This window comes from Neofelis nebulosa, chromosome 2 (assembly GCF_028018385.1).
Source record: "Neofelis nebulosa isolate mNeoNeb1 chromosome 2, mNeoNeb1.pri, whole genome shotgun sequence".
Taxonomy (NCBI): domain Eukaryota; kingdom Metazoa; phylum Chordata; class Mammalia; order Carnivora; family Felidae; genus Neofelis; species Neofelis nebulosa.
Window position 1 is genome coordinate 311,823 of NC_080783.1, and position 23,637 is coordinate 335,459.

Sequence of the window (23,637 nt, forward strand, 5' to 3'; positions counted from 1 at the left end):
CCTCAGTTCACAGGCTCCTATCTTCCCTAAACACCCTCGCAGGCACACACACGAGTAATGTCTTACCAGCTTTCTGGGCATCTCTTAGCTGCATCAGACCGACATGTGACATTACCTGTCTCGGTAGCGTACGGATGTCACTTACATCCAGCTGATTGATGCGGCCCTTGAGTTTGGCCAAGTCCTTCCTGATTTTCTGCTGCTGGATGTGTGCATTTCTGACAGAGGAGTGTCAAAGCCTCCAACTGTAACAGTGGATTTGTGTGTTTCCTGTTACAGATCTGTCCGTTTGTCTCGTGTGTTTGAATGCTCCCTTGTTAGGAACGTAGACATTAGGGATTATTATGTCGTCTTAGAGGATTGACTCCTTTGTTATTATGTAACGTTCCTCTTTGTGGCTGATAATTTTTCTGATCCTAACGTCTGTTTTGTTCTGAAGTTAGCATTCCTCCTCCAGCTTCCTGTTGATTTGTGTCAGCGGGATAGATGTTTCTCTGTCCCTTTCCTTTGGTCTATGTCTTTATACTTAAAATTTTTTTTTTTTTTAATTTTTTTTTCAACGTTTTTTATTTATTTTTGGGACAGAGAGAGACAGAGCATGAACGGGGAAGGGGCAGAGAGAGAGGGAGACACAGAATCAGAAACAGGCTCCAGGCTCCGAGCCATCAGCCCAGAGCCCGACGCGGGGCTCGAACTCACGGACCGCGAGATCGTGACCTGGCTGAAGTCGGACGCTTAACCGACTGCGCCACCCAGGCGCCCCTATACTTAAAGTGGGTTTCTTATGGACAACATATAGTTGGGTGTTTTCTAGTCTCCTGACTGTCTTCTCCCTCCCGTTCACATTTGAAGTGATAATTGCTGCAGTGGGACTAAGCGCTCAAATTTGTGACTGCTTCCCATTTCTGTTCTCCCCTTTTCCACCTTCTCTGGCCTTGATTGAGCATTTTGTGTGATTTCATTGTGTCCCTTTCTCAGCACACTGACTTGACTTCTCGCCTCACCTCTGTTCGTGGGGGCGCTGGGGTTTTCGCCCCACGTTTACAACTCAAGTACATCCACTTTCACACATTGCTGCGTCCCCGGTAGCGCAGGCGCCTGAGACCTGGGCGTCCCCGTCACCCCCGTCACCCCCGTGTCGTCCTTATAAAACCGGTACTCCGTTTCACTTGCACATGTGTTGGGCTCACTACCATTAATCTGAACACATTCATCTGTTGGGTGAATTAAGAAAAAGGAAAGATTTTATCTTTCACATATTCCTTCCCCAGTGCTCTTGTCTGTACAGACTCAGGTTTCCAACCTGTTTCATCGTTCTTCCTGAAGAACTACTATTTCTTATAGGGCATATCTACCAAGTTTTGTCCTCCGGTTTTGTTTGAAAAAGTTTTTGTCTTTACTTCTTCTTTACTTTTTTTTAGTTTTCGTTTGTTTGTTTGTTTGTTGAGAGAGAGGGAGAGGGCGACAGAGTGTGAGACAGAATCAGAAACAGGCTCCAGGCTTTGAGCTATTGGCACAGAGCCCGACGTGGGGCTCAAACTCACGAACCTTGAGATCATGACCTGAGCCGAAGTCGGACGCTTAACCAACTGAGCCATCCATGCACCCAGAAATCAGTGTTTTGGTTTTTTTATTTTTTTTATTTTTTAATGTTTATTTATTTTTTAGAGAGAAAAACAGAAAAGTCAGGGGAGGGGCAGAGAGAGAGGGAGACACAGAATCCAAAGCAGACTCCGGGCTCCAGGTTGTCAGCACAGAGGCTGATGGGGGGGCTCAAACCCATAGACTGTGAGATCGTGACCCAAGCTAAAGTCGGACGCTTAACCTACTGAGCCACCCAGGCACCCCAGTTCTTCTTTACTTTCTTGAAGGACAGTTTCTTTTTCTTTTCTTTTTTTTTCTTCTTATGTTTTCATTTTATTCATTTCCAGAGAGAGTGCACGCACACACAAGTGGGGGAGGGGCAGTGAGAAGGACAGACAGAATCCCAAGCAGGCTCTGCGCCAGCAGCACAGAGCCCGATGTGGGGCTCGAACCCACGAACTGTGAGATCACGATCTGAGCCAAGATCAAGAGTCAGAGGCTCAACTGACTGAGCCCTCCAGGGGCCTTTTAAGTTTTCATTTTAATCCCAACTAACGTAGAGTGTTGTGTTTGAAGGACAGTGTCTCTGGGCATGGAATTCTACTCTTGTTGCCTGCACAAGATGCCCTCTGTGATTCTTCCCCATTTTGTTCTATAGGTAAGAGTTCTTTCCTCTGGCTTCTTTCAAGACTCTCCATCTTTGGTTTTCTGCAGTTTGAATATGAAACGCGCAGGTGTCGGTTTTTTGGTATTTGTTGTGATTGGTGTCCTCTGAGCTTCCTGGGTCTGTGGTTTGGTGTCTGTCATTAATTTTGAAAACTTCTCAGCTACTACTTCATGTATTTCTTCTCCTTTCTCCCTCTGTCCTCTGGCTGTCATTGCCATGATGCATACACATATCTTTTGTAATTGTCCCCAGCCCCCCAGTATTGTGTGCGTTCTGCTCTCTGCATCTCACTGTGGAACGTCTCTGCTGCCTGCCTTCGAGCTCGCTGGCTCTCTCCTGGACCCCAGGCACCCCAGGTTTCACCTGTCTCGCGCTGGTTTGGATGTGCAGCCTTTCCTTTGGACCCTTGTCAGCTTCCTCTCCATTTACAGAGCTCAGTTCATGCACGCCGTCTGCTCTTTCTGCTAGAACCTGAGCGGATGGATCATAGTTATTTTAAATTCTGAGTCTGAGGATTCCAGAACCTCTGCCTTATCGGAGTCAGGTTCCGATGTTGTCTCTTCAGACTGAATTTTTTCTTGCCTTTAGCATGGCTTATAATCGTTCTGAAAGGTGGACATGGTAATGGAACCTGAGCCGCCAAGCTGGCCTGCCTGGCAGGTGGGTTGTGTCTGATCTCTCCTGCATCAGGCTCAGATTCCTCTGCTGTCTTTACACTTCATCTCCACTGTTGTCCTGGGGCTTGTCTTCCGGACTCCCTCCCAGCCCCTGCACCTGCGGCTTTTTCTGCTCTGATCCCCTCACCTGCTGGAGCCCTGAGGAGGGCGTGGGGGAGGGGGACACTCTGCAGTCAGCTTTCTGTGGGGTTCCTCTTCTGCGGCCTGTGTTTCTGGGCTGTGACCTTCCCGTTCTTGTCCTCTTGGAGTGGGGGGCGGCGGGGGGGGAGGCCGTAGGAGCTCGTGGGGGAAGCCGTCCCCAGCAGAGTAAAGCTCAGGTGACATCTGCACTGCACAACAGCCCTTTCCTTTGGAGCATGCTCTGAGCTCCGGTCAGAACTTTCTCTCCCCTTCCAGTGCCAGAGAGAGACCAGGGGATTTTTTTCCTTGGCTTCTCACAGTGAGAACTTGGTGGGTTCCTGGAAATGAGACCCGAGGGAGCGTGGGGCCCCCAGGAAACTGTCTCCTGCTCGTCTGCGTTCAGCTCCAGCCTCTTGCCCAGTTGTCATCCAGCGTCCCTGTCAGCTCACATCTGCCCCGGGTGAGCATGTCCCTTCAAGTTCTGGGAGACTGGGACCTCACTTCTGATGGGTCCAGGCAGCCACTGATTTTCAGTTCATTCCATGTTTTTCTTGTTGTAAAGACAGGAATTAGGGCTTCTAAGCTCTTTATGGGTCAGAGTTGAACCGTGAATCTCCCTCCTCTGTTATTTGGTTATTGTTAATATGTAGGAAAGCTACTAACTTTAAAAACAAACCATCTTATCAAAGTCACTTATTCTAATAGTTTTTCAGTTGAGGCTTTGGAGTTAACTAGGTAATCAACCATGATACTCGCAAATAATAACTACTTGGTCTCCTTTTGTGTCTTTCTGTATTTTACAGGAACGTTTGCCCTATTTCCTGTCCTTTCTTTTTTCCCTGTGCGCGAACACCTTTTCATCTGACGAGTAATAAAGTGAGGGCCTTGCCACCATCTCAAAAGAACAGCTTCCCCTGAGGCGCCGGGCAGGTGCGGTACGAGCGGTCATGGGGCCAGGACAGTGTCTGCTCCGCCGGGACGGCCAGCGCCAGCCAGGCGACGGCGGCCTGGGCCCTCTCTCGTGTTTGCAGCCGGTGTCGGAAACACTGCCGTCTGCTAACACAAAGCAGAGGGAGGGTGGGAGGCGCCAGGAAGGCGTCCGTCCCCAGCGAGCGTGTCTGCTTGTTTCCTGTCGCTGGGGTCCTGGGCCTGTCTGCTGACACCTTTGCCAGGAGAGACAGCAGTCTTGAGCACCCGTGTCAGAGCCAAGATGAGTGTCCACCGGCCCTCTAGGAGATAGATGCAAAGGGACGCATCAGGAGTTTCCAGGGTGACTTACAGAAACAGCTTTTGCCATGTGCCTGGCTCCGCCTGCTTCCCCGTTAAAGGGATGGGTTCCCTCCGTGGCCCCCGGGGGAGGCAGTGCAGGGCCGAGGCCCCACTCCTCACTCCCTGGCAGGTCCCACCTTCCTAAGCCCCGAAATGATCTCCTCCCAGATCCCAGTTCGGTCACCTCCGGGTGTCCTTGTCCTCTCCCGGCTGGAACTACACTTCCCAGAATGCACTCTTCGGCTTGGCACTCCCTTCCTGCCAAGCTGTTAGTAACCAGGTGCAAACGTTTCCGTCAGTTGGCAGAGAACAACCTTGAAGAACCTTGACGGTGTCTGGAGTTCAGAAAACTTAGTGATGGGTAAGCCTGCTTTTGCTGTCTTGGGCCAACAAACGAAAATTTAAATTTCTTGGAGAAGATTTAAATTTTTGTTTTTGCGTTTCGGTTGAGGTTTTAATAAAAGAACAAAAAAATGAAACTAAAAGCCTGTCTGATTTACTTGAAGAGGTAGAAAGTGGCAAATAGGCTGAAATCCCTTACTTCTTATGCTCGTTTGTTTGACTTTCAAGTTTATCTTACTTTCATTTTTCTAATGAAGTATGATTTACATGGAGTGAAAGACACCAGTCTTAAGGATGTGATTGGATGGATTTTGACATATTTCACGTAACTTGACATTTGGATCTTAGAATTTCCCCGTTGGTCGTCCCCTGCACCGCTTCATTGAAAACAGGAGGAGACACGGTGGCGGCAGGGCCGTGGGCAGGGGTGCAGGTGCCGAGGACCTGGCTCACCCCGTGCTGGGGGGCGGCGTCCGGGGGCACTAGACCTGGCAGGAGGCGTGGAATCCCCCTGCCCACCACCGGCGGGTTAGTGCCTGCCCCGTCATCCTTATTCAATTAAAATTCGTCACAGCCGAGAGCAAATTGCCAGGAAGCCGGGAGAACCACGTTTGAAGAACCTAATTCAGAGCAGTTAGGTTCTCCGTGGCAGAATCCCACGCCTCCTGGGGCTGGAAGTTTGGTGGACGTGCGTGCTGGTCGTGGACCCTGGGCGAGGCGACCCAGAGTCTCCTGACATTGGCTTAATGGCACGCACCTTCCAAGCAGGTTCTGACTTTTGCTGCTCAAAATGGTGTTTCTTTGAAGAGTCATTCCAGAAACTTTGCGTTGCCAAAGAAACACTGCTTCCTTCCACTTGAATGTGGCGTGTCAGAGGAGCTTCTGCAGGTCCATCAGGGGAGTTCTGTGGGCCTCAGAAACCACTGGTGTCTGAGTGCGTCTTGTCTCCCCAAGGGCTTGCTGAGCCTCCTGTACGGAGGCTCTGCGTGACCTACTGTGCACCCTCCCGCCGCTGCAAAGCCCACCGAACGGGTTTACACAGACTGGTTAGAGGCAGAAGTTAGACCCTCAGCTGTCTCTCCCACTTGCTCTCCTGAAGACACCCTCTCACCCCGGGTCCCGGTGCTGTGACCCTGCTGAGCCCACCCCTCTGGGGGTTTTGACCTGTCCTGGGGTGATGTCCACCCTTGGCCCCGATCCCCCTCCGGGCTGCCAGCCTGGGACACCGGCCCCTGCTGGACTTTCCCCCTGACCCGCACCCGCCCACCCATCCCTGTTCTCCTCCACTCTTCCTGGCCCGCATCACCTCTGAAGCCCCCTTCCCATTTTGTGGTTCCGGCGATTCTGTCCTCCGGGCTTCCAGTATGAGTCCCCGCAGCCCACCTCCCTGGTCCCCACCCTGGGCAGGCTGTCCCTCTGTGTCACCTCACCCAGCCGTAGTCACCCACTCCAGCCCCTCCCCCCGGTCCCCTGTCCCCTGCCCCCTGCCCGAGCCCCCACAGCACAGCACCTGCACTCTGGCCTGCAGTCGTCGTCACCAAGGAAAGAGGGAACGGGCCAGACCCGTGCTAGCAGACCACCTGGGGTGCTGCTGTCTTGTCCCAAGGCCCTGCGTCAGCACCCCAGAGGTAGAGAGGGTGCAGTCCAGGGCTGCTGGGATGGGCCAGGCTCCGCCTGCGTCCGCCTGCGTTAGCTGGGTGGGCGGTCACAGTCCCCCATCCCCCACCCTTCACAAGATCTCGGAGCACCTTTTCCACCTGTGTGCTGTTCCTGTCTTCTCTCCCCACCTCCCGCTCCCTCCCCCCTCCCTCCCCCCCCCTCACTCCCTCTCCCCCTCCCCCCCTTCTGGTGTCACTTTGTCAGAATTGCTTGTGCAGACACCTGTCTTGCCTACTGGCAAGTGAGGGCTGACGCAGAAAGCCCCCAGATCCTCTGAGGATCACCTTCAGTGGTTCCAGGGCCAGCACCTGCTGGGGGGGAGGAGGCCCAGCAGACCCCCGGGCCCCTGCAGGGGTGTTGGGAGGATGTCCATATGCCCGGGCCCTGACCACTGACTCACCGAACCACACCTCACACTGTAAGCTGCAGTTGTCATTCAAATGCATCTTCAGAAATAGGGGTATTTTACCCCCAGGTCAGTAGTTCTAGATTTTCTTAAAATACCAAAACAATCTGCAAGAGAAGGCTGTCTCCCTGTGGGCAGCAGTCGGCCAGCACAGACCAGAGGCCCTGGGAGGCTAGGCTGCCCCCTGAAGTGCCAGCTGAGGTTGGAGTCACCTGCCCACTCATGAACCTGTGCTGTGGCGACAGTAAACAGGTCCTGGGAAGGCGTTCCCAGGCTCAGATTGTTTTTTTCTTTTCATGTTTGTTTGCTTTGTGGAAGTTTCACATCTGAATGTTTTCACTGAGGTACAGTTAATATAAGTAAAACAGCCCTGGGTGTCCCTCCGTGACTCCTATGTGATGCCATCACCCAGAGTCCCCGGATCTCCATGCCCTCCTGCCCCAGTCCCCACCCCACACCCGTTTACCTATTCTAGAATTTCACGCAGATAGAAACGCAGATTACGTACATGGTCTCTTTTGTGGCATGACATTTTTGAGGGAAATCTGATCATGTTTTCATAGCCTTGCTGCACTGTGGTCGGACAACATGGTGGGGACTCTCTTTACTTTCTGACCATTTACGAGGTCAGTTTTCGTGAGGCTTGGAGAGGAGATTCTGCAGTCTCGGGCGCGGAGCACAGCATCGCTCGCTCAGAACTAGCTCTCTAGTCGTATTGAGTGAGCCCCCTGTGCCGTGCTGTTCTCTCGGACCCACACGAACCACGGTTCCTGCTGGTCTCTTCCTGTGAGCATCTGTGTGTCGTCAGTAGTCTCTGCTTTGTCACGGCTGCTGCTGGTCGCCTGCGTCTTCCTGACCGCGGGGTCTTCGCCGGGACCGGGACCCTGAGCGCTCTGGAGAGCCGTGCTCTGTCTGTTCTAATGCATCTTGGGTGGAAGTTCATGTTCCCTCACCACGGGAGCACGATGCTAGCTTTCCCTTGGGCCCACCTTTGCCTGGCTCTGAAATGCCTTTCTGAGTGATTCTGTCTGGTGAATCTCTCCTTTGCAGCAAGAGTTGAAGGTCTTGCTCTGTGATCCAGTGTGAAAAGCTTTTCCTTTTCATAGGTGAGTTCCGGTACGTGTGGCTTTAGCTCTGCCTTATTTTTTGTATTGTACCATGGCGTATGTTTTTAGAGTAAAACCTTCCCCACTTGGTCTGTGCTTGGCTTGCCCGCCTCCGTGACGTCGCCACTCGGGGGTAGACCTCGGGCATGGTCAGGGAGGCCACCACCTGGGACCAGTTCTCCTGGGGAACGCTTCCATGACTTTCTGGGAATCCCTTTGCCGTCACTTCCCTGTGGCTGCCTGGCGAAGGCTGTCCTTTGGTGGTGTCCTCAGAATTCGCTGTAGCGGAGATCCCTGAGTGTTAGTGTAGAGACCATCCATCACGGCGCCGTCCAACAGGAGCACAGCGTGAGCTCGGACGTGGTTTGAAATTGTCCTGTAGCAACACTAAGAAGGTAAAGAGAGGGCCGCCTGGCTGGCTCAGTCAGTGAGCGTACAACTCTTGATCTTAGGGTTGGGAGTTCAAGCCCCACGTTTGGCCTGGAACCTGCTTAAAAATAAAAAGGTAAAGAGAAACAGGTGAAGTGAACTTTAATGCTCTATTTTATTTAACCCAATATTACCTGAAACGTTATTTCAATACATACCCATCGGAACCTAAAAGTTACGGAGATGTCTGAAGTCCTTTTTGTGCTGAGTTTTTGAAATCCATGTGTGTCTTAGCCTTAAAGCACATCTCAGTGGACCAGCGCCTCCAGATGTCCACGTGGGGCCGTGAGCGGCTGTGTCAGACACACCTGTGGCAGCTACAAAATCCGTGACGCTCACTCTCCCCGTGCATCTTGTAAGTGTGGCACTAGCATCTGCCGGACGCTGCTGTGGAGGAACCGTTGGTCCGCTCTGGGCCTCTGCGGGCTCGCCTGTTGTCCCGTTTCATATGAGTGGAATCAGGGTGCGTGGTCTTTTTCTTGGTTCATCCACGTGGTAGCATTTGTCAGTTCTTCAGTCCTTTTAAGTTTATTTATGAGAGAGAGAGCACGCACACGCAGGAGGGGGCAAAGGGAGGGATGGAGGGAGGGAGAGAGAGAGAGAAAGAGAGAGTGTGACTGATTGATTGATTCCCAAGCAGGCCCTGTGCTGTCACTGCAGAGCCCGACGTGGGGCTCTGTCCCACGAATCATGAGATCATGACCTGAGCTGAAATCAAGAGTCAGACGCTTAACGGACTGAGGCCCCAGGTGCCCTCTTTGTTCCTTTTTATGACGGATACTGTTCCTCCGTCTGGCTGTGCCACGTCGTGCTCACCCACTCGTCGGCCGGAAGCCGCTGGGAGGTTTCCGCATCCAGCAGCTGTGAACAGCAGCCACGTGGACGCGTGTCGTCCTCTCACAGGAGGACACCCAGCCGTGGGACTCGCGCCCGGCCCAGGTCCCCCCTCCCCTCTCCCCCTCCCCCTCCCCCTCCCCCACCCTCTCCCCGCACCTGTCTTTGCACAGGCTGCATGTTGCACACACCCCCAGCCCAAGTCTCCAAACCTCTTGACTTTGTTTTCGTTTTACTCTTCTCATTGTCCTCTGGAGCGCGTGTCTGCCGTGAGTCCCATGCTGTCCTCGTCCACCTCCACTCCCAGCTTCTTGATGCGTCTCTCCCGACTTCTTTCTGCTGGAGTTTCACCTCTCCTGCTCTCCTGCCGCTTCTCTCCCACATTCTTGCATTTCTTCCTGGAGGTGGTTGCTTCACCGTGCACAGAGCCGTGTGCACAGAGTGGGCACGCAGAGCCGTGTGTACAGACCCATGTGCACAGACCTGTGGGTGCAGAGCCGTGTGCACAGAGCAGGCACAGAGCCATATGCACAGACCCATATGCACAGACCCGTGGGCCAGAGCCGTGTGCACAGACTGGGTACAGACCCGTGCGTGCAGACTTGTGTGCAGAGCCTACACTCACAGCCTCCTCTGGGCCCTGGTGGGGGTCAGTGCTACTTCAGTCTTCGGGCTCCAGGCCCCACGTCCACTCTCAGGCTCCCGCGGTTGGCACAGTCTGACGGGAATGCAGGGTGCTCATGAAGCAGGGGGGCGGGGGGTCCTGTGTCCCTGAAGGTCAGTGGCACCCGCCAGGGGCCCGGCTCCTTTCCTGCTGTTTGTGAACACGGGCAGGGTCCCAGGGCCACCCCAGCCCCCACACAGCCCTCCTGCGCATTTTGGTGGCCGTGGGTTGTGTCTGTGACCTGACTTCCCTGAGAGCCAAGGCCAGGGAAAGGGTTTTCAATTATCTCTGTTGTCGTTTTTTATTCCTTTCTGAAAGAGGTGATAATGCTCACCTACCAACCCTGTTCCCTCAGAGAGATCCCCAGAGAGATTTTGAGGCAAGAAAGAGCATAACCCAGCTCTCTCTGTCTGTCCGTCTGTCTTTCCCCATCTCTGGGTCCTTCCCTGTCTCTCTGTCTGTCCATCTGTCTCCCTCCATCTCTGGGTCCTTCCCTGTCTGTCTCTATGTCTGTGTCTGTCTGTCTGTCTGTCTCCCCCACGTCTCTGGGTCCTTCCCGATCTGTCTCTGTGTCTGTCCTTCTGTCTTCCCCCGTCTCTGGGTCCTTCCATGTTTGTCTCTCTGTGTCTGTCCGTCTGTCTCCCTCCGTCTCTGGGTCCTTCCCTGTCTGTCTCTATGTCTGTGTCTGTCTATCTGTCTCTCCCCCGTCTCTGGGTCCTTCCCTGTCTCTGTGTCTGTCCGTCTGTCTCCCTCCGTCTCTGGGTCCTTTCCTGTCTGTCTCTCTATGTCTGTCCGTCTGCCTCCCTCCGTCTCTGGGTCCTTCCCTGTCTGTCTCCCTCCCCCTCATCCCAGGCCCACGGGGCCTGGCTGCAGTTCCACCACTGCCACCCTAGGCTATGTGCCCAGGGGAAGGGCCATGCTCACCAGCCCAGGCGGGCACTGGTCTCAGAGGGGACTGGCCCAGCAGGTGGGGCCTGGACAGCGGCTCCAAGTGCTGCCCTGGATGCGACACAGGGTCCGCTGGACAGAGAGCATCTCAGAGGCTGTGGCTGGCTGGCTGGCTGGCTGGCTGGCTGAAAAACAGCGATTTCTGTTTATTCTGAGAACCGCAGGCCCAAACCATCCGAGCTTTGCTCTCTCTCCCCTTGTCTCCCTGATGCCTTGAACCTTGGGCGCTGCTCGCCAGCCCTGCATCCCAGACATCAGTGCGTGTAGCTGGCTCTCCCTGCAGGGCACCCCTGGGATCTGGCCCTTTCCACCGGCGACACAGGGCCCAGGCCGCCCTCTTCTGCCACCAGGCACGTGCTGCCCCTGCGTCTCCCACTCAGACGTCCCCAGGGTCCTCCAGGATCTGGCCCGGCTGGCCGTGTCCCGGAGCGGCCACAGGCCCACTCCCACCGCGGCCTCTGCACGCATCTCAGGGAGCCGTCCTCCGCCCTCGAAGTTTCAAGCTCAAATGCCACACACCCCCACCCCCTTTCGGCTTGTCGCCTCTTTCGCCACACACTCAGCATCCTTTTCTTATTTCTTGGTGGACTGCTCTCTTCCCTCTGTGGGACACCGGTGTCCCTGTGGGCAGGGTGTTTGTCTGCTCTATCCCACTCCAGACCTTTGACTATGAAGCTTTTATTCCTGGTCTCCACCATAGGTGGTAGCCGAAGTCCCGACTTCACTTTTCTCTTGTCGTCTAACTACGAAAGTCTTATGGCCATGCTCACTCCCAGCTGTCCACAGGCCATCTGCAGAGGCCGGGAGGAGCCGGCCAGCTGGGGGAAGGAGCGGGTTTCCCCCCCAACCCCTCCCCGGCCACCTGTGTCTGCCTGGGCGGGCTCCCACGGTGGAGGGGCGACCCGCCGTTTTCCACCCACAGCTGTTCCCACTTCTTGCCGCCAGCCTGGCGCAGGGCAGCCCTCCTCCGCGGGTCCTGTCTTCCTTGGACTTGGCCTCAGCCCCGCCCACCTCCAGGCCCTCTTGCTGTCTCCCCCGTGTGGGAGCTGCATCTGACAAGATGACATTTGCTGTCTGTCTCTCCCCGGCTCGACGGCCGGCTGGTGCGCGTTCACGGAGGCACCAGCTCTGCTGTCCGCACGAGGGCGTGCTCCCTCACCGAGCGTGGACACGGAGCCCACTGACCGCCTCTTCCCTCTGTCCTCAGAGCCCCCCACGATGAACCCGGTGGTGGAGCCGCTGTCCTGGATGCTGGGCACCTGGCTGTCCGACCCGCCGGGAGCCGGCACCTTCCCGACGCTGCAGCCCTTCCGGTACCTGGAGGAGGTGTACATCTCCCACGTGGGCCAGCCCGTGCTGAACTTCTCGTAAGTGTGCCCCCGACCGCGTGCGAGAGCAGGTCCGGGCCGGGGACGGAGCAGCGGGCGCCGGGTGGGAAGACACAAAGGAACTTGGTTGTATTTCGGAGACGCGCCCTCTCCCTGCCCCGAATCTGGTCGCACAGTGGGTAACGAGGTGCTTTCTGGTGGTCGCGTTTCTGAAGACGCGCGGCCGACCACAAAGCCTCGGGCGTGTTGATGCAAACACACCATCAGTGGTGCCGGCACTCAGTTAAGTTCCCAGTGTCTGCCGCGGTCCTGTATGGAGACCAGCCACCCCCGTGTCACTGAGAATAAAATGACGAACATGCCTTTCCCGGAATTCCCCCTGAGCTGAGCCGTGTGAGGTCTCAGAGAAGCGGTTAGTATTGTGGTTCTCAGATTCGTGCCACACAGCCAAGCGCACGGCCTTTGAGGTCCTCTGTCAGCACCCTGACTTCGTGCCTGCTGTGTCTTACGTGGGGGTTGGTGGGACCCCCGAGCACGATAATGGCTCCCAAGACGCAAAGCCTGGGGTGAGGGTGGGATTTGACTGTGCTCGTGGGGTGCGTGGGACTGAAAAGCACGGAGGAGCCTTGCGGGAGGCGTGTGCCTCAACTGTGGAGGCCGAGTTTCTGTCATCAAGGTCACTATCAGTCGTGATGGTCGGGAAGATGGGGACACAGACGAGAGCGAGGGCGGGTGGCACCTGGGGGAGCGGCTTCTGGGTTGGAGACAGAAAGTCCTGACGTACCTGGCAGCCGGGCCACACACGTGGCCTCTCGCGTCTCTTGGGCCGTGTCTTCTTTTTTTTTTTTTTTTTTTTTAATTTTTTTTTCAACGTTTTTTTATTTTTTATTTTTGGGACAGAGAGAGACAGAGCATGAACAGGGGAGGGGCAGAGAGAGAGGGAGACACAGAATCGGAAACAGGCTCCAGGCTCCGAGCCCTCAGCCCAGAGCCCGACGCGGGGCTCGAACTCACGGACCGCGAGATCGTGACCCGGCTGAAGTCGGACGCTTAACCGACTGCGCCACCCAGGCGCCCCTTGGGCCGTGTCTTTTATGTGTCTCTGCATTTTCGACGTGAACAAGAAGCATTTGGTGGGTGGGGGCTTCATACAGTGAGACGGGCACGTGTCTCGGGGGCATCCGCTACCTGGGCCTTCACCCTCCTGCCCGCTAGGTTCAACGCCTTCCACCCGGACACGCACAAGCCCATGCACAGGGAGTGTGGCTTCATCCGCCTCAAGCCCGACACCAACAAGGTGGCCTTTGTCAGCGCCCAGAACACAGGTACTGTCCCTGGACGGCCCACCCCCTGCCCGCGTGCCAGTAGAGGGGTGGCCAGCGCCAGAGGTGGCATCTGTGTCCCGCCTGCCGCTCTGCAAGTGACCTCTGGGGAGCATCAGGCCTTCGGACAGGCCCAGTGGGGCTGGCGGGAGGGAGCTGGTGGCAGGGGCTGCGGGTCCCCTTTTCCCCTGAGCTGCACACGGGTGTTTTCCTGTAGGCTGGGGCTGCGTGGAGGGAACCAGACCGGGAGGCCCGCCCACCCGTGGCCCGAGGTTCTCTGGAAGTCTGCACTGCCCCCAGTGCCAGGCCACCCTAAGAGAGCTCACAGGGTTGATTAATTGGAAATTACTCGAATCACACCTGCTTGACCTTTAACCTTGCTCACTGGTCCAAGTGAGTCTCACTTCCTAGAAGCAGGTGGACGGTCAGAACCAGCCCGACTTGGGGTGGGCCTGCCCAAGGCAGCAGTGAGCTGGAGGTCGAGGGGGCAGCAAACGGCCGGGAGGGGGATGCCTCCTGGCCTTTTTCGTGGGGCCGAGGGCAGGGCCAGGGTCAGGGCACCCCCGGAGAGAATGACCCTCCAAAAACCCCCCCGCCCCAGCTATAAGAGGACCCGTGAGTCTTTCCCCCTCGACGCCTGGGAGTCTCTGTGCTGGCCAGGGGGACAGGTCGTTGCCTCGATGGCTTCAAAGTTCAGACCTGTTGAAGCCTGGGGTGCAAAGGCCGGTGGTGGGAGCAGCGGCCTAGGAAGCCGCGGGCGGGACACTGAGGACTGGCGGTCCCACAGGCATCGTGGAGGTGGAGGAGGGCGAGGTGAACGGGCAGGAGCTATGCATCACGTCCCACTCCGTCGCCAGGATCTCCTTCGCCAAGGAGCCCCACGTGGAGCAGGTGAGTCCACACTGCAGTCCCCTCACGGGTGCCCTCGCCACCGTCACGCACTTGGGCCAGGGTCACGGCCCATCCCTCGGCCTGAAGTCTGCCTTTCTGCTTGACCGAGCCTGTCTGCCCGTGCTTTCTCGTGCCCACATGGGGGTGTGCCACCATTCAGACACCTGGTCCCTGGCCAGCGGGCGGGGGCCTCAGGTTTGCTGTTTTTCTGGCACACACATCCTTCTGTATTTGTGCTGTCCGCTTCTGCGAGATTTCTCCCGATTGAGTTGCTGGGTCAAAGGCACATTTTAAATTGTGACAGATTCCGTTAAAGTGCTTTTCTTGACCGCCGCGTTCCCACCAGCGTTGCGTGAGGGCACCTGGCTCGCTGCTCCTTCATCGGCGCTGCTCGCAGACTTACTGGCCCTCGCAAGTCTGACGGATCGAAGACGGCATCTCGGCTGTGTTTACGTCGAACTCGTGGATGCAGCGAGCGTCCCCACGTCTCCTCTCCTACTTGACGTTCGCGGTCCTTGCCTGTGTTGTGTGCGTTGTCATTTACAGGCGGTTTCTGTGTGCGTGGCTGGTACCCCCGTGTCTGCTGCTTATGTGACACAGTCCCCGTTTGGTGGCACGTGGTAGTTTGGTTTGTGCCGTGCTTCACCACCTGTTGTGAGCTTTCCTGTCGCTCCCTCCAGGGGTCTTTCCCTCCATGGCGTCTGGATTTGGGTTCTGCCTCTGGGAGGTGTTTCTGCTCAGATGACCAGAGTATCCAAGCATCCCTCCCTTCCCCACACTCTTGTAGCTTTTCACACTCAGACCCCAGTCCGTCCCAGATTTGTTTTCCCATGATGCCGTGTACAGACCCGTGGTGACCAGTGCCCCACAGACCTGAAGTGTCCTGCCTGGCTCGGGCCCATCCCGGATACAGATGGGAGAGGAAGTGTCCGTCTGTCTGTCTGCCTCCTCACTGATAGTAATTTAAAATTGTTCAATAACGTAGGTTCCCGATACTCCTTTCTCTAAATTTCCTTGGTGAATTCTTCAGCACTTCCTCTTCTGCATGAGCCGTATGTGCTGGGCTGCACAAGTGCACGAATGAATCCGGGGAGAAGCGGCCTCCTCGTCTGCAGCAGCACACAGCGGCTCAGGGCTGTGTTGCCATGGTTTCAGGTCTAGTTTGCGCTCTTTCGGGGGCACCAAGTTTCTTTCTTTATAATCTTGTGTAATTATGTAGGTGTTGGACGTTTCATGGCAGGTGACGTCGTGGTCCTCTCTAGCGTTCGTGGCTGTACCAACGGCATGTGGCTTCGCCTTCTGATTGCTGTTGGTGGTGGGAGGGCTCTGATTTCTGTCCACCTGTGCTGAACTGGGACGTGTCTGTCACATCTGACAGCTGGTTCTTGGGCACAACCCTGACCAAGCAGAGACGTGTGTTGGCGCTCACCCCGTGAGGGGCTCGCGGGCTGGTCGGGTAAGGACATCCTGTTTCTACTGTGTTTTTACTATGGTAAGAATTATATTCAGGAAGGGGTTTTGAGTTTCATCAGATGCATTTGCAGCCTCTTTTGGGAGGATTCTGTGTTTTTTCTCATTGAAGCTGTTGACGCAGTGAATCAGAATAATAACTTCTAAGTGTTGAGGCGTGCCTGCTTTTTGAGGGTAGCTCCTACTTGCATGATTTTCGGGAATTATTATCCATTTGGGTATCAGTTTTTCACAGAGTGAGCTGGGAGCTTTTTAGTGGTTTCCATTCCCTGACAAGGAGGGAGCCCCGTGGAAATTGCCTGTTCCTGGTGGGTGTCCAGGGGACAGCATCTGGGCCCAGCCTGGGCGGCCCCTGCTTCCCTCCCTGCTTGCCCGACCCTCTCCCTCATTGCTCCGTTGGCAGCCTCCCCTCACGGTTCCCGGGAAAGGTGCCCTTTCTTCTAGGTTTTCAAGTTTGAGGAAGAAGTGACACGTACTGGTCTCTCTCTGCCATTCTGTGTCCACCTTACATCTCTGATCTTTTGCGTATGACCGTTGTCTCTTTTTCTTGCTGGTACTTGCCAGAGGTTACTTATTTTATCGGCGTTTTGTGGAGGTGGGGGGAGCTTTATTTTTGCTGGAGAACTGACTTTGGGCTTTAGGAAACAGAGGAGCCCCTCTCTGCAGGACAGAGGAGGTGAGGTGAAGCCTGTGGGGGCAGGGCCAGAGGAAGGCTCAGCCCCGCAGAGTGACCCGGCCGACCGAAGGCTGGTGGGTGCCTGGGTTGGCCTCCCCGCTGGCTCGACATGGACAGAACCTGGAAGTGAGAAGCTCACACGTGGGGCCAGAAGAAGGGAGGGGGGCGGGGACTGGAAGTGTGTGTCTGTCCTCCCAGCAGCTGGCAGGCAGAACGCCTGGCTTCTGCAGACCCCTGGGAGTGGCAGGTGTCGGGACAGGTCCCTGCCTGTCTGCCACTGAAGCCCAACCCCGTCCTCACCCTTCTCTGTTACTTGCCATCTGTGTTTGGTCGTTCAGGACTCCACACTGTCCACACAGCTCTGAGACAGCGGGTCCAGCCCCTGCCCCCATCTGACACTGAGGATCAGAGAGGCCCTGCCTTCCTGAAACTCCCCGCGTCCTGAGGTGCCGACTTGTGCGGTCAGGCTGCTCTGACGGCCAGTGAGGCTGAGCAGTGTCCATCCCTGCCTGCTTGGTCCCTCCTCTTGGGAAGCCCTGACCCGGCCCTCTGACCCGCGTCCGCTGTGTCTGTCCCGCCGGCTTCGTCCCCATATAATTTGGATATAAGCTCCTTGTCAGTTACTTGTGGTGCCAGTATTCATCACTTCCTCCTCTTACTAAACTTTAATTATATGTGGTTCAGTTTCCCAGGCTCTCCTTTCTGGATAGGTTTTGGTGTTTCCTAATTAACCAGTCTTCCCTGAACACAGGTCAGAAAATATGTATTCTATGTATTTTTTTCCGGAAGCATTACAGCTTGACTTAAAACCTCCCCTTCAGCTCATCAACGCACCTAGACTTTTGTGCGGATAAAAGGCTCGCTGTCCCAGCCCCACCCGGAAGGGCCTGCGTCACCCTCCCCGTCCAGGCGCCCTGCCTGTCCACCCTGGACCAGTCCACTGTGTTTTAATTATCAGAGATTACTAGAATTTTTTTTTTTTTTTTTTTTTTTTTTACTTAAAAAAAAATCAACTCTTTTGAAGTATAGTTACGTAGAATTAGCGCATACACTTGAGGTGTCCATGCCCGTAAGTCAAGACCGTAATAGCCCGGCCCCCAGCCCCTGCCCCCCAACCAGGGCCAGATTTCTGTTGCCACAGACTAGGTGTGCGACTTCTGGGACCCCTTATGAATGGAACCATCCAGTATTTACTCCTTTCGTTCAGGGAAACGCTTTTGAGATTCATTCCTGCTATTGCTCTTAGCGGAAGCTTGGGTGTTTTGATGCCCAGGGCACGTCCGTCACAGCTTTGTCTACTCTCTTTGACGGACGTGGGTTGGTTTGTTTCCAGCTCTGGGCCGTCACGAGCGTCTGTGCGCTCCTGCACGCAGACACGTGGTTTCACTTCTCGGGTGACGACCTCGGCCTGCCACCGCCCAGTCCCGTGGGCGCCAGGCTTACTGGTGCCCAGCGCGACCTCACCACGGTCCCCGGGCCGCCCTCTCTGCGGCACTGGTCCTTGAGTGGCCGCGGACGGCATTCCCTGTGCTGATAAACACACTCCTGGATGCCTGACGGGGTCGCACCCTCCTGGTGCCCGTTTCTCATCTGTGAAGCCAGCGCCCGCATCCTGTGCCCCTGTCGCCCAGCTCTGAAGGTTCCGCGTTCTGCATGCAAGGTCTGCACGTTGACACGGTAACAGCGTTCCAGCTGATGACTTAGCTTTTCGTTTCGTTAACAAAGTGTCTTACTTTTCACGTTCTGTTACCAGTCTTGTCTTTTACGGTTTGTCCTTTTAATGCCCTTTCGTAAGTTGTTTTGCCCAAGCCAGGCAGCAGAGATGAATAACTTGCATTTTCTCCAAGAATTTTTATGGTTTTCTCTTTTACTTTAAGGTTTATGATTTTGGAATTGATGTTTTTTTGTTGTTTTTTTTTCCTTAATGTTTATTTATTTTTGAGAGAGAGAGACAGACAGAGCACGAGTGGGGGAGGAAGAGAGAGAGAGGGAGAATCTGAACCAGACTCCTGGCTCTGAGCTGTTAGCTCAGACTCGGGGCTCGAACCCACGAACCGCATGATCGTGACCTGAGCTAAAGTCAGACACTTAACCAAGCCACCCAGGCGCCCCTGCTATATTATTCTCTTAATGTGATTCGTTAGGGGCGCCTGGGTGGCGCAGTCGGTTAAGCGTCCGACTTCAGCCAGGTCACGATCTCGCGGTCCGTGAGTTCGAGCCCCGCGTCGGGCTCTGGGCTGATGGCTCGGAGCCTGGAGCCTGTTTCCGATTCTGTGTCTCCCTCTCTCTCTCTGCCCCTCCCCCGTTCATGCTCTGTCTCTCTCTGTCCCAAAAATAAATTGAAAAAAAAAAAATTTAAAAAAAAAATAAAATAAAATATAAAAAAAAAAAAAAATAATAATGTGATTCGTTATAGGAACAGTTTTTCAGATGTCGAACCAACCTTGCATCCTTCAGGTAAACCCCACCTGATTGTAATGATTTATCATTTTTAGTTATTGCTGAATTTTTGTATTGCTAAAGTACATAAATTGGAGAAGTTTTGCTTCATATTATTTTTTATTCTAATCATCCAGAGTTTAATTTCCTCCTGTTTTTTGATTTCTTAAATGAGAAATTTGCATCATTGATATCTAGCCCATTTTTAGCTTGTAACACTTGAAACTATGAATTTTCCTGTAAGCCCTGCCTCAGCTGCCTCCCTCAGGTATTAGCAGAGTGTGTTCTTACGACCTCCTAGCTCAAAATATTTTCTCTAGTGACTTTTCTTTTTGGAACTGGATTATTTGGAAGGTATGCTACTACTTTCCAAATATTTAAGGATTTTCTACTTATCGTATTGCTAGTGACTTCTAATTCAACTCTGTAAAGCCCAGAGAACATGTTCTTAGAGTTACTTTGTGCCACAATGTGTGCTATAACTTGGTGAATATATCATACACAGTCCAGATGAGTAAGAAGTCGACAGTTGTCGGGTGAGCGGACCTGACACTGTTAGGTCAGGTCGCTTGATGGCGTCATTCAGATTTCTAGCATACTACTGAACTTTTTGGGGGAGGGAGTCTGGTTCTATCTGATTGCAGACAGGTGTTAAACTCTCCAACAATGATTGAGGCTAATTCTCTCCTTTACTTCCGCCTGCTTTTGCTTCACAACTTTGAAGCTCTGTTATTAAATGCGTACGTATGATATTTCATGTTTATGACATGTTACCCTTGGTAACTTGTGTGTACCTTGAAGTTGGAGAATAACACAACCATACCTGCTCTCCGGTGGTGGTTGTCTATGTGCCGTGTCTGTCTTCCTACCTTTCTACATTGAACCTCTTTGTCTGCATTCAGAGTACATCTCTTGTAGGCTTGCTTTTATTGTCAAAAAACTATATTTTAACTGGAATGTTGAGTCCACTTACATTTAAGAACAATATTACTCGTATGGTTGGTTGTAAGACCGCCATCTTGATTTGTTTTTTTGTTCTTTCTTGTTTTTGTTCCTTTACTGCATTCTCTTGGGTTAAATATATTTGGCATTCTGTCTTATTCTGTTAGGGTTTTTTTTTTTTTTATGTTTATTTATTTATTTTTTTAGAGAGACAGAGCGAGGGAGGGCCAGAGAGAGAATCCCAAGCAGGCTCCGTACGGTCGGTGCAGAGCCCAACACAGGCTGTAACCCACGAACCACGAGATGATGACCTGAACTGAAACCAAGAGTCAGAGGCTTAACTGAGCCACCCAGGTGCCCCACCCCCGCTTTTTCTTATTGAAATATAGTTGACACACATTGTCACGTCACTCTCAGGTGTACAACGCGGTGGCCGGACAGCGTGGGCAGGACACCGTGCTCCCACGAGCGTAGCTCCCGGCTGTCACCGCGTGACGCTCCTCCAGCGCCACTGGCTGTGGTCCCGCACCGGGACTCCTTCGCCCCGGAACCAGAACCGGAAGCCTGGCCCTCCCTCTCCCCTGCGCCCTTCTCTCCAGCCCCGCCCCTCCCCTCTGGCAACCAACAGCGCGTTGTCTGCATTTATGGGTCTCTTCCTGCTTTTTTTGCTTGTTTTGTTTTTTAGATAACACATATAAGTGAAATTCTCTGGTTTCTGTCTTTCTTTGGCTGATTTGTTTCACTCATGCTAGGCCCACCCACGTGGTCACAAATGAGAGGTCTCATCGTTTCTATGGCTGTTAGCTTCTCAACTGTGTCTCCCTCGTTTTTTTAATGGTTGCTCGGAGGCTACCGTGACATTTGCCCCTTCACACTGGTTGTGGATAATCCGACTTCACAGCCGATGCTTCCTTCTTCCCGCTCTGCAGTCCCACTGACCGTTTCTTCTGTACGGTGTCATCACACCCGTAACATGTTTGTGTAAACATCGATGTCAAAAGTATACACACACACACACACACACACACACACACTATAAATCTTCACGGTACTGTTCTTTTGGCTTTAAATAGTTGATTTGCAGGGAAATTACAGTGAGGGGAAACAGTGCCCTCTTCTCATTACCCACTGCTTCTCTGTGTGCTGCTCTCCTCTCCTCCCTGTGGCCCTGCGTCTCCAGCGGTATCATCTCCCTTCATCCTCAAGACCTACATCAGTGGCCCTTCTCGTAGCATAGTCTGCTCTCAGCAAGTCTCTTGGGACTATTTCACTCCCGAACTTTGTTTTTTCTTTTTTTTTTTTTTTAAACTGTGAGATGAAATACATACAACAAACTTTAGCATCTTGACCGTTTTTCAAGTAATTGTCTCACGTTTATGTATTTGTTTGAGAGAGAGAGAGAGTGCACATGTGCACGCCAGCACGGGAGGGGCAGCGGGGATGGGTAGAGAATCCCAAGCAGGCTCCACACTGTCAGCACAGAGCCCGACACAGGGCTCGATCCCACAAACCGTGAGATCACGACCTGAACCAAAATCGAGAGTCAGACATTTAACTGACTGAGCCCCCCGGGCGCCCCACATCCTACCTGTGTTTACGGACGTGCGTCCGTGGTGTTAAGTATATTCGTGCAGTCGAGCAGCCATCACCACTGCGCATCCCCAGGACACTTGGGTTTCCTAAGACTGAAGCTCTATGCCCCGTGATTCACGACTCCCCATTGTCTCCCCCTACGGCCCCTGGTGCCCCGTGTCCCACTCGGTGCGCTACGAGCCTGACGACTCCAGGGACCTCATCCAAGCAGAGTCGCACCCTGTGTGTCTTTTGTTACTGGCTTATTGTACGTAGCGCAACGTGCCCAGGGTTCGTGCGTGTTGTGGGATATTGCCGAACTTCCTTCTTCGGGCTGCGTACTACACTGTTGTGTGTATGTGGTACATTTTGCTCATCCGTTCATCCGTGGCGGACGCCAGGGCCGCCTGCACCTTGTAGCGGCTGGAATGCGGTTACCGTGGGTGCACAGACATCTGCAGGACACCGCTTTCGGTTCTTCTGAGCGTGGACCCGAAAGCGGGCTGGCGGGGTCGCGCGGCGGTCCCGTTTCTGGTTTTGTGAGGAAGCCCACGCCGAGCCCCACGGCGGCTGTGCGGGAGGCCCCCTCCTCCACGTCCTCAGCCTCCGGCCGCTCGAGCCGTTGGGGCGGCAGCCGGACTTCTGTTACCAGAGACGCGACCGGCCGATGTTTCTCTCGTTTCGTGAGTTGTTTTTACTGTTTGGTGTCTTTGGACGCATACAAATTTGTAATTTTCATGAATTACGGTTTGCCTGTTTTTTCTGTTGTTGGCTCTACATTCAGTGTCACATCCAAACATCGCCAAGTCCCGCGCAGTGAAGCGTTTGTGCTGTTTTCTTCTAAGGGTTTTATTGTTTTAGCTGTGACATTGAAGTCTCTGACTCGCTTTGAGTTAGTTTTTGTGTGTGGGGCTAGGGAAGCGTCCAGCTTCGTTCTTTCGCATGTGGATGTCCAGTTTTCCCAGCGCTATTTATTACAAAGACTGTCCTTCCCACATAGAGTGGTCTTGGCAGCTGTGTTGAAAATTGACCACGTATGTGAGGGCTTGTTTCTGAGGTCTCTGTTCTGGTCCATCGTCTGTGTGTCTGTCTGTATGCCAGTGCCGCGCTATTGTGAAATCAAGAGGTGTGTGTGTGTCTTCCAGTTTTGTTCTTCCTTTTCAGGATTTTTTTGGCTATTCCGGGTCCCTGAGAATTCCATGTGACTCTTAGGATGGATTTTTCTGTTTCTACAAAACATATTGTTGGGGTTTTGATAGGGATTTCGTTAGTTTTGTAGATCCCTGAGCAGTATTGATATCTTACTGATACTGAGTCGTCTAATCCATGAACGTGGGATGGGCATCCATTTATTTATGTTTACTGTTTTGGGGTGGGTTTTTTGTTTGTTTGTTTTTGTTTTTGGTGTAGACTGCCTGTGCGCAGGAACCACCCAAGACGTAAACTGAAGGTCTCCTCAGGTCTCTTCTGAGCCTTTCCCTGGGCGTGTGCAGGCACACTCTGACCTCCCCGTATATGCCCTGGTTTGTCCGAGTCGCTAATGTGTGGTTCCCAAAAGGGGGAAAAGGAAAAGAAGTTGGGGAAAGGGGTGCCGGCCCTTCAGATCTCCTGTGGGCCTGGGCTGGTCTCCTGAAACTCTTGGAACTGTAAGATTGTGTTTTTCATATTTGGGGGTTTTCAGACATTATTTCTTGAACTGTTTTCCTGCTCAGTTATTCCTGTTTTCCCCTTGGAACTGCTGTTAAGCATATGTCAAGCCATTTAATCTTGTACCACACGTCCCTGAGGCTGTTGATTCTTCAGTCTGTTTTCTCTATATTACTCAGTTTGGATATTTTAAAAATTGTATTAGGGCTCCTGGGTGGCTCAGTCGGTTAAACGTCTGACTTCGGCTCAGGTCATGATCTCACGGTTCGTGGTTTGAGCCCCATGTCGGGCTCTGTGCTGACAGCTCGGAGCCTGGAGCCTGTTTCAGATTCTGTGTTTCCCTCTCTCTCTGCCCCTCCCCCGCTCACTCACACACACACACACACACACACACACACACACTCTCTCTCTCTCTCTCTCTCTCTCTCTCTCAAAAATGAATAAACGTTTAAAAAATTTTAAGATTTTGTTTTATTTTTAAAGTTCATGTATTTTTGAGAAAGAGCACACACGTGCAGGAGTAGGAGAGGTGCAGAGAGAGGGGGAGAGAGAATCCCAAGCAGGCTCCACACTGTCGGCAGAGTCCTGCTCGGGGCTCGAACTCACAAACGGCGAGATCGTGACCTGAGCTTACAATCAAGAGCT

The 23,637-nt window shown here is 53.5% G+C and overlaps 1 protein-coding gene across 5 annotated transcripts in view; it reads left to right on the forward strand.

The window, feature by feature from the left end:
* Positions 1 to 23,637, forward strand: part of THAP4 (THAP domain containing 4) — a 42,068-nt gene that overhangs the window by 12,913 nt on the left and 5,518 nt on the right. For 4 of the 5 annotated variants that reach the window (XM_058698417.1, XM_058698416.1, XM_058698414.1 and 1 more), the window contains exons 3-5: positions 11,913 to 12,072; positions 13,249 to 13,358; positions 14,143 to 14,246. In XM_058698417.1, coding sequence (XP_058554400.1) covers positions 11,913 to 12,072; positions 13,249 to 13,358; positions 14,143 to 14,246 — 374 coding nt within the window. Of the gene's footprint in view, positions 1 to 4,131; positions 4,679 to 11,912; positions 12,073 to 13,248; positions 13,359 to 14,142; positions 14,247 to 23,637 lie in introns of those variants that run through there. The other variant, XM_058698418.1, reaches the window with a different exon arrangement.